Source organism: Magallana gigas, chromosome 3, assembly GCF_963853765.1.
Source record: "Magallana gigas chromosome 3, xbMagGiga1.1, whole genome shotgun sequence".
Classification (NCBI taxonomy): Eukaryota; Metazoa; Mollusca; class Bivalvia; order Ostreida; family Ostreidae; genus Magallana; species Magallana gigas.
In genome coordinates, this window is record NC_088855.1 from 9,199,747 (window position 1) to 9,211,235 (window position 11,489).

Here is an 11,489-nt window from a genome sequence, read left to right on the forward strand (position 1 = left end):
AATCTTTTAAGAAGCCTTTCAGGCTTCACAGGATTTGATCACGTGACCAGCTACGTTCATATCCCAGTGAACTTTTTAAATTGCCGTTTATTTTTTACCTATACAATAGCGAAAACAAACGTTGAATTTTGTGTGAACATCCGTGACGTCACAATGATAACGGTAAGCGCTTATCGCTTGACGGTTGCAATATTGTAAACGTAAAAATACCGTTACATTAATGATTCTGAACGATTTGCCAGTCTTAAACATGAATATTAGTAATAAACAGCAATGTTTAAAAATTCACCGGGATATGAAATTGGTTGGTACGTTATCAAATCTTATGAGAAGCCCTTCGGGCTTCACAGGATTCTATCACGTGACCAACCAAGTTCATATCCCGGTGAACTTTTTAAATTGCTGTTTATTTCTTAATTAACATTTAAAAAAAACAATTTTTATGGTTGCAACTCTAATTTTAACTTATGATATGTATTGAACATATTTTGTAGGTATTGTTTCATTTTCAAAAATCAACACGCTCCTTTTTTAAAGAATTTGGTTAAGTTTCATCGTAAAATCATTCAAATATAACAAAACTCTGCAAGAATTTTACCTTTCAATCCTTCTTTCTAAAATGTTACACTTTTGATCCTCATGTTTTATTTTGTCATTTACATACTGGGATTATATCTAAAAAAAACTGCATTGCATATATAAAAAGATTGATATTCTCAAATAATTGATTTCAAATTAGATTGTTTTAGGGCTAAAAAAAATTTATAATGCACAAAGGTCACAGGCGTCAGAACGGCCGGCGGGGGGGGGGGGGGGGGGGGACTAAGGGGGCTTACCCCCCCCCCCTTACTTTTAAAAGTAAGACCGAACCATCAGGCACATAGCTTCAGAAAAGGGCACCCCCCCCCCTTCCACTTTTCCTGAGAGCAAACATATTTGTTCCTAAATTTACAAAAAATTGAAGTATCAGGAAGCTGCCGCCCCCTCCTTTTTCGGCTACCCCCCCCCCCCCCCCCATTAAGAATTTCATGATTTGGGGAATTATTTTGGTAGGTAATTTTTTTTTGGGGGGGGGGGGGGGTTACAGGTAAACTACGCGGAACATCGCGAAATTTTCTTGCACGAAAATAAATGCTGATTTACAGTACGTCCTTTTAAATGTCATGTTCTATCTTTTTTTAGATAGATATAATTTTTTTTTTAGATATTTAGTGTTGTACGGAGGCTAATACTTGTATACGGAATAAAGTCAACGGTTTTTTTCGAATTTCACATTTGTGGTGAATCGGGGAAACGATGCAATAATTGCATTTATAATTTTTCTTACAAATATTATATTTACTGGTGCAAAACTTAGGTAACCTGATTTCTTTATTAAATCGCTTATTAGACTGAATTGTAAAATGTTCTTATCAGTCATAAATAATAAATTATGTTCTAATTTCAAATTTCACCTTCTGAAACTAAGGTATGGAGTTTACATCTATATAGATGCCTGATGGACAAAGAACGTACATATTTGACGATGGTCATTCATAATCTGCATGACTGCTTTGATCAAATTTTTCAGATCTACATGTATGTATACTTTATGCAACTATTCTTTAGTTCACATAGAAACAGCGACACCATTTATTGTAGTTTTTAAACACACTACTGGTACTGTACCAGTTATCGGCTAAACATAGAGTTCGGGTTAATAGCATGCGACTATCTGAGAATTTTCAATTCAGTGGTCTGTTTAAACTTTAGAATAAAGAAAAGTAAGTTTGCTTGAAAACTTTCTTGAATATGTTTTAAACATGCGCTTAAGCAGTGGGGGATGTGACGTAATAAGTTAAAAATAGAATTTAACCTCTTTGTAATACGTTAGTATATCCCTTAAATTTGATTTGACATATATTATCAATATAACATGCATAAACAAAGGGAATTCACTTAATTCCGAGAGATTCATAGCGCAGTTGAACGCCTGTTGCACAATTATGTATTGAATAGTCAACGATTTTGTGTATTACCGTATGATAACAAACAAATAAGTTTATGAGGTTTGTTTATGTATCATAACCCCTACGGCCTTTAGTCTGACCCCACAAGGGGCATAATTCAAATTACATTTGAGCAAAGTATAAAATCAAAATGTACAGGGATTTTACTATGTTATTATCACGAAGCTGATAACTGGTACAGTAAATCGTGAAAACTCGGCAAATTCGGGGCGTGCTAAAAATCACAGAACAAGATGTTTTTGGGTTCTAAATAAGGATATTATCTAACAGATGGTTAAATAAGGAGTTCACCATTTAAAGTGTGTTAATTGTTATCCAAAAGTATCAAGAAATAAGGAAATACGAAAAGAAAACGTTAAATTTTAGCCGATAACTGGTACAGTGCCAGTACAGCTTAGTTGAACAACTTTGTATATATAATTATTCATATATTTTTCAAATTGTCTTTGCTTATGCTTGCATTGTCGAAGAGGGAAAAATGATTACGAACCACCTTTCTCCAACACGGTCTTAATCTTACACTCCCACTTGCATCAGGTCCTCAAATATGAAGTTTCGTTTCACGTTTTGAAAAGAGTACACATTTACCCTTGCCAGCTGCCGTAAGCCTCTATACTTTTAAGGTATCCGATCCATATTAGGACCTAATTATTCTAACCTTGAATATCAATCAAGTATTAAATACTCTTATATTTAAAAGCATGTTAGAGTAGAGAAAGATTAACCGAGAGAAATTTTCAAAAATATGATTAACTAAGCAGTAATTAATTAATAAAGATTGCATTAAGGTCTATGGGGACAAGCAGATTTTTTAAAATAGGAAATTAAATACTAAGAGTATCAATAAATGATCTAGTGGAAACATGCATTTAATCATTAGGAAGAGGAAAACGATTCAAAACAAATTTTATACCGTATAGATTTTTTTAGAATTGAATTTTATAGATTAGAAAAAGGGGGACAACTCTTCAATAACAGGAAAAGGTCAATTATAAGGACACACTCCTCTCTTACATAATGATACTTAAACATGAAAAGTATGTCCAAGTATACTGGGTATTAAGCCTATACATATCTGTCATGCATCCCAATTCATTGAACATGGACTATTATGGATCGGATAGCTTAAACCTTTTATATGCCTAGAAGTTCCTAAGATATAGATGATAAGGTCCTTTGAATTCCTTACTTTGATTAAAAAGAATTAATGACTTAAGGACCTTTGTCAGTTTTCTTGAGAAAAGTTTAAAGAATTTAGTTATCACCATAACCCAAATCACACGGTGACACTTCAAACGCTATTGCAGTTGTTGTGACTATATGCTTTTACTATCATCAAGAAAAGAATTATATTATATCAAATGTTACGTATGTATCCAACGATATGTAATAATATTTGATCATGGTAAACCATTATACACAACAGTCGAAACTTGTGAATATTCTATCTTTACTTTTTTTTTTCGCGTTATAATTATACATGGTTCAAATAAATTAAATTACATAATCACCTAAACAAGAATGTTTTCATTTTAACACTCATTACCTACTTAATCGATTTCAAGAAAAAGACGCATTACACCTTTACTGTTTTCAATATATAAAGTATAATTTCCTTCTTGAATTGTACGTTCACACGCTACATGTATTATGACAATTACAGCACCCAATCTACACATGTAATTCAAAACGTAAAAGTATAATTAATAATGATACATCATTTTAACCTCTCTTTCATAAAAATGAGAAAACAATATGAAACATGTGTCAAGTATTGGTTACATCCCTCTTTACGTGTACAGAAGTTACAAGTAATCATGCAATCAAACCTCTAAAAAACGACTTCAACTCTCTGTTTTAACGAATGCACTTTTAAGATTGCATCTGACCTGCCGTATTTCTTTATAGAACATAAACATAATTCATAAATTTTTAAATAAATCATGGGGAAAAATCATTTCCCTCTTCCCTCTATTTGTTACACTGATATTGTAACAGTAAAATAATACCTACCTATGAAAATGAAATACATGTGTGTTTATCTTTTTAAAAAATTCTATGTACACTCGTACACCGTTTAGTATATTGTTTAACGTATTCATTGTATTTCTTTTTTTCCTCTAAGCATCTTCAAAATTTACATTAGAACAAACCACGTTGTCTTCTCAGATAAATAAGAGGCGACACAACAAGATCTAGACAATAGATAAAAAAGCAGAAGAAATGATGATGGCTAAAGCCAGACAATGGTCATCTTTTGTGATGGACGATGCACTGCCCCACAAAGATAAAATGAAGAAAAAACTTCAAAACCTACAAGAATAATAGCCGAGGGTTTTTTTGGTCTATAATTTTATTTCCTATCTGCATTGGAGATTAGGAGAGAGAGAAAAGGCATTTGCTTCTTCGAAGCTTGCTTAAGACCTAGAGAAAGAGCCAAATTTGATTCGTTGCAATAAAGTAATATTCAATGTCGCACTTGAACAGCATTACTGTGCGAAGGAACATTTAGATGAAATCCAGGACTAAATTAAAAGCTGGAAATAAATCAATATAGCATAACGACGACAAATTCACAAAAACCTACAAGACCCAAGAACCTACAAAATATATTATGAGGGATCAAAATCAACGGATTCGGTTGGTAAGCATGACTAACATTTGCAAACAATTAAAGATGGTACTATAAGAGATGTTAAAGATTTTACCAGTGCTTACAGAAACTTTTGCGTTCAAAAGTCGGCAAATGATTATTGTAACATTAATTCCCGGTAAAATATACAGCTTTCCTTTGATAAGACCCAGATATAACAAAATACTTTATATAAAGTTACCTTTTTATATTATAATGACGAAACTATCCTAAGTCAAAAGAAATTCAGAAATATGAAAATTATATACTGATTTAAACACATTTTAAAATAAGGTTTGACAAAATATACCGGTATTTTGAAGTTGTTTTTTTTTTAAATTATAGTCTGTCCCAAGTTATTGCTTCCATCACTTTTCGATGATTTTTAATAAAGATACAAATACCTGTGAAAGAAATGCTGTTGAAATCGATTAAAGGGAAAATATCCAAGATATCTCCATTGACAAATAATCATTTTTCACTCATAAAAGTTCACAGGAACGGAAACAAATTTCTAACGGAGATTTATAATGGGAAATGTTTACATCTTTTCTCCATTCGGAAGTACTGGGGACACCTGCGACCTCGCGCAATTTTTCAACGTTATCGTCCGGGCTTATTTTTAAAATCCCCGTAGACTTTCTAATTTGGGATGTGCATTGAAAACTGAAGCGGTAGAGGGGGCGTTTAAAAACAGATAATCTGAACATTTTTCATATCAGTGGATGAACATAGTTTGAACTCAAGGGTATTTATGATTATCGAAATATCCAGCGAAAAGTGGTGGAAGCAAAAACTCGTGACAAAGTATAATTTAAATATGTACGAATTGATTTAAATTTTAAGTTCTCCTAGTGCCTCAGTTAATTATAGTCTGACCAAAACTAGCCTGATCTTCTAACTCTTCATAAATCTGTTTATTTTTTTCTGTTGGTTCGTATCCGTTCTGGTCTTCCGTACATTAAAAATTTCCGAAAAGGTACCTATAGTGAAAGTAGGCATAATTCCGAGAACAATGATACATTAGTTTTGATTAATGTGCACCTATATTTTGTTTGTACACGTCATTCGAGGAATGGTATAATAAGCTCAACTAGAAGGTAAAGTATTAGACCATTAATATTATAAACTGTTACTTCATGATATGAAACAAAATTAGGTTAGTTACACAATTGTACAACCATGACAACGTCAATGGAAGAATCGAAAGTAGCATAAGATTTGTAAACAAATACAAAAGACACTTTAGTTGGGAAAAGCTTCGTAAACCATCGTATGCACTAGTTTATATGACGGGTATATATATACTCGATCAGGCAAACTGTATTTTTCAAAAGGTGAAACTGCACCCATTTGATTACATCTATCATTATCAAAATACCGTACTATATATATCTAATAATAGCCTAGCTGGCACCTCAACTGCTTGTAAACAGTGTTACACCACATTGATACTGTGGAAGGAAAAAGGCATTTTGGGTAAAGCTATTTAAAACATAATTTAAGTTCAAATGTCACGCTAGGATCGATGTGCCCCAAACCTACGTCTAGCTTCACTGACTTTTCAAAGTAAATGTGTATGCACGAGTGTTTTATGAATGTCCCCAAGTGATTCGAAATTAAAAATGTTGGATGGAAACCATGCACCCCCCCCCCCAAAAAAATGACGTATTTACTGCTAGGAAACATGCAATAGGTTGCCTTCTTTTACTGAATCACTATTGACATATTCATAATACATCCTCTTATGCTAAGGTGTGAGAACTACATAAATGGATGAGGGATGTACACATTAGCCGTGGTTTGCGATGATGTTCATTCATAATCTGACTGTCCAGATGAAATTGTTCAGTCTCATTTCAATTTTTTTTTAAATTGACACACACAGCGACTTCGTTCATTTAAACCGCACGTGTAACTTACACTTGAGCTTAGTTTGAACGACTTTGAATTTTTTTCATATTTACTTTGCTTATGAAGAAGGAAAAATGATTAACATGCCCCCTTCGTCCCTCAAAGACCTAGCTAAAAGCACACTTTCACGTTCAATTGCATCAGGCCATGAAATCTCCAGTTCAATTCTGTAGTAGTTAACAAAGTACGGAGAACATAATTATATAATATGTAACACATGCATGTTGGATGACACATATATAAGGAATAAGGAATCATTATTTGAGTATTATGAGGTATAATTTCATAATATTTAAAGAATGATTCCTAATTACTTATATTTATATCATTTTAAGCCATCGTACGATTAAATATATTATTATGAATAAGCAAACCCCGCTGGCGCCTCAATTTGGCGTCATTTGTATTATGGGTTATATAGTACAAAATCGATACGTAGTGTTATCACCGGCAAAGACACTGGAAAATGTAAATATATAGACATATGAACTAAAGAGACTGGGATGTTAAAAATGAGCCATACGTTTATGACGCTTTAGGAAGTTAAAGTTTTTGAAATAGGTTTGAGTTAAAACAGCAGGCGTCTTGTGAGGGTCATATTTAAGTTATCACTCGTCCGAAAATTGGAAAAAAAAGTACATTGTTGTTCAAACTAAGCTAAAATGTAAGCTACCTTTGTTTAAAAACTACAAGAACAGCGTCCCAATGTCAATGTAAACAATGAGAATACATACACATGTATCATAAATATCATTCACGACTTCAACCTCTCTCACATACTTTATACATACAGTAAACCAACTTTCTTTGCGGTGATTTAATTTTGCGATTTACCTGATATGAATTGGTTCGCGGTGATTAATGTTCGCGATCAAGACGTAGATGACATACACAAAGTTTTATACACCAGAGACATTTGATAGGTGCCTTGCGGTGAGAGTTTCGTGTCGACAAGGCTCTTGTGAACCTCGCGAAACTTTTTCACACGCGAATTAAAGTCGGTGATTAGACGGATCGCTGATGAATTCACACAGTGAGGTAGCTTACGTGTATCTTAATAGTACAGAAATAAATCATGCAATTTGAAACTCTACAAATTACTTCTTAGATTGTCTCTGACCTGCCTTACTTCCTTTTAGAACGATTATGATTAGATTTAATAATTAATTAATCACAGTAAATATCATTTTCGAAAATATAAATATGTCCTAAGATATTTATGCAGCCCATTTGGACGAAAAAACACATAACTGTGAATGAAGTGCAATTAAAATCGATGCATGAAAGTGAAACTATTCAGGACATCTTCATTAACACATTGTCACTTTTCCGTTGGAAAAATTCAAGGGAACAATAGCAGTTTTCTACCGGAGATTTAATATTGGAAATGTTGACATCTTTTCTCCATTCGGGGGAACTAGGAATACCTTGCACAATTTCCCAACGGTATCATCCTTGTACTTTCATTTGTGTTGCAATGCAAAATCCTGCTGACCTTTTATTTTTAGTTGTATTGAAACCTGACAATATGTACTCTTGAACCTATTAGTAGTTAAGTAAACTAGTATGGCTTGACGTTTTGTTACTATAATTTCAAATTTACAATTAAAAAAACCACATTGTCTTCTCAGATATGTACAAGGCGACCCGACAAGAATTAGACAATGGATGAAGAAGAAGAAGAAGAAGAGAAGATGGAGGAGGCCAGACAGTGGTCATCGTTTGTGATGGACGATGCACTGCAAAGCAAAGAAAAGATTAAGGAAAAACTTAAACAGCTACAAGAAGATTTAGACGAGAAAGTTGATGAGAAAAAAGAGAATGTACGAAACTTTAACTTTATTTCCTATCTACATTGGAGATTAGGAGACAGGGAAAAAGCATTTGATGCTTTGAAGCATGCTGAAGAGCTAGAGAACGAACCAAATTTGATCACTCATTGCAACAAAATATTATTTTTCAAGGGGCTTGAAAAGCATTACCGCTCAAAAGAACTATTAGAAATTCTGAAAAATTCTAAGGACTTTAAAAGCATAAGGACACAGTCTCGAGCGACTGCAGAAATTGGGTACTGTTTTTCTCGACTAGGTCCACAACACCACGATAGAGCAGTGCGACTTTTTAAGAAAGCAATTGCAGGTATGGCACCGGAAAGAAATATTCTTTGGGAATATGGACTTGCATTGACTTTACGCAGACAATCACATATCTTTCAGATGACAAAACCAGAACAATTTAGACCTGATGAGAAAAAGAAAGAAGCCGCCAATCTATTATATGAGATTATAGAACTTCAAACTGACAATTGTTGTCGTATAAAAGCAAGAGCATGGTGTGAAATGAATAGAATAATATTTAGATCTAATTTATTTGAAGTAATAAACAAAAACAAGAAAGAAACGGTGAAAATAGATCAAAAGAGATGTTTTGAGGAAGCAATAAAGTTGTGCCCGAAAGAATACTTCGTTTTGGAGAAATATGGCGTATATCTAAGGTACACACGAAATCTAGAAAAATCGAAAGAAGTGTTAGAAAGTGCTATGCAATTTAGAGAAACAGCTTTTTCAAGGCACCATTTGGCATTGACCTTAAAGAAAATGGTAGAGGTAGCCACTCCGAGGCCAGCTTGCAGTAGAAATTTACAGCATTTTTATTCTATGCCAGAAAGACAAGATTCAACATACGATAGTGGTATATTTAGCATGACAGAAGGATTTGAATCATTGTCAGTCGTTCCAAAACACACGGATTGTACAGGCAAATCAATACCTCATGATGGTGCACAATTGCAAATGAAGCAAGCTAGTTATAAACCTAAGATTCAAAGATCAAAATCGTCTGGTTGGATGAAACAACACAAAATCCGTTCGGGGAAATATGATACTACATGTACTACTCCACATCATTATCAAACTAATAGTACTAGTATTAGATATTTTTCGATTCCAAAGCTTGACAATTCGTCAAAGTCTCCTTTAAAATCACAATGCAAAACGGATACCGTAGACAGGAACCAAATTCATCAAGAGTCTACGTGCTTTCAGGAACGAAAGATTGTACCATTTTATCGGAACCAATCACCAGCCAACATTGAGAAGCAATCTTTCATATCCGCGAGGAAATCGCCAAGATCAGTATGTGTGTCTCCGGGTAACCCGTTATTGGCACAAGCAGTTAAACACCTTCAAAGAGCTATTGAGATATGTGAAGGATTTGACGTTGCAAGATATGAATTAGGGTTAATATACCGGATGCTAGAAAAACCAGACGAAGCTCTGGATTATTTTTCTTTCATTACATCAAACAACTGCGGAAAGCCGTCAGAATACCCAATGACTTTAATCAACGCATACGAGCAACAGTCAATTTGCAAGCTTCATTTAAGTTATAGAGAAACTGACCCTAAGAAAAAGGAAGAACTAGAATTTGATGCAAAGAAATGCATGTGGAAGGCTCTTTCTATTATATCAGCAGTCATTGGAACAATACCATTGTTGAAAACAACAAACCAGTGCTTTCCAACACTCAGAAAATTATTGCAAAAGGGAGAAAAATCTTCTAAAACGATCAAAGAGCTTGCGAAACTACACGAACTAATGGACTATAACGAAGAAGCCATAAAATTTTACCGGCAAATCGTTGATGTGGAACGCAATGATTCAGCAACTATTAAAAAACTTGCACAAAACTATATGAAGGTCGGAGACTTTGAGAATGCTATTCGCACTTCATCGCTACTCCAGTACGCAAAGGATCCTGACATTTCCGACAAATCATTTTTTGTTAATACATGCACAAAGGGAGCATTGGATTCGTTGAGAAAACCTGATTTGGAAGAGGCAAAAATAAGATTTCTTACGGCTTACAGTCAAATTTTCTCTCATCTTAATGTGTCTGTGACCAAAGAGGAGGACGATGAAAGTCCGCCGGACATTCTCATTTTACACAAATGTGGCGATGATGGTTGTTGTTACCAGAAATATGTTATGGCTGTGTTGGAATCATTTGTGAAGTTAAAATATGTCGTAAATGACGAGGATTGTCTACCATGGTGTCGTCAAATGGTTTACATGAACAAAACAATGCTCGAATCCCGCTGTATATGTATGATTCTTCACGAAAGTAATGATGATGTAAATACAAATGAATTCTGGGATCGAACATTGGAAATAGCGTCTGTGAAACATCGAGCGAAAATTCTCCAAATCAGGACAGAGGGGGTGCCACCGGAGGATCCAGGGTGTAAAGAAGTAGTCCTGCCGTGTGATTGCCGTGACACTGTCCACAAGGATAGCACCCAACTTTTGTTGCGAGGGGAACTATTCTCAAAGATGCTGGTCCAAATGTCGCATATGTTTAGAGAGAAAACAATTTGAAACAATCGAAAATTTGAAATACATGTACTTATATAGTGTAAGTTTGGAGGGTTAAATTGAAAGATGATCAAAACGTACAGACCTAAACAGACTAAATATTCAGTCTGTGAAATGCAGAATGTGATATGTCATATCAACGATTTATGATCATGGTTAATGTGAAGTTGAAAGATAACTTATTTAGTTGTTACATGTACATATCATAAACTTTGTAAATAAATGAACAATGTACGTATGTGATGTAAACATATTTTTCAGTTTAAAAAATACTTGCACAATGATATAATCAATAATAAAATCATTTTAATAATAATATTTCTATCTTGAAAGAGTGGTTCCCGTACATTTTAAAGAAGCGATGGTCACACTGTTTAAAATGATATATGCATGTCACTGATGTACATATATACAGGGTAGTCTGACAATCACCGTTTAAATGAAATCCATATAATTATTGCATTAATTGTTCGGTTGTTTTAATTTATCTGTTGATTCAATATTATAGTTGACTTTCATAATAAAGAGTGATTTTGTCAAAATAGCATAGCAAAGACTTGT

The 11,489-nt window shown here is 33.9% G+C and overlaps 1 protein-coding gene across 1 annotated transcript; it reads left to right on the top strand.

The window, feature by feature from the left end:
• Positions 1 to 5,599: 5,599 nt before the first annotated feature.
• On the top strand, positions 5,600 to 11,482 carry LOC117692784 (uncharacterized). The gene is made up of 2 exons (XM_066078392.1): positions 5,600 to 5,741; positions 8,187 to 11,482. The coding sequence occupies exon 2, from the start codon at positions 8,220 to 8,222 to the stop codon at positions 10,929 to 10,931; it is 2,712 nt and encodes a 903-aa protein (XP_065934464.1). The 5' UTR covers positions 5,600 to 5,741; positions 8,187 to 8,219; the 3' UTR covers positions 10,932 to 11,482.
• Positions 11,483 to 11,489: the final 7 nt, after the last annotated feature.

Excerpts from the sequence above, each read along its gene's own strand:
- LOC117692784 (XM_066078392.1), top strand. The coding sequence starts at position 8,220 with ATGGATGAAGAAGAAGAAGAAGAAGAGAAGATGGAGGAGGCCAGACAG.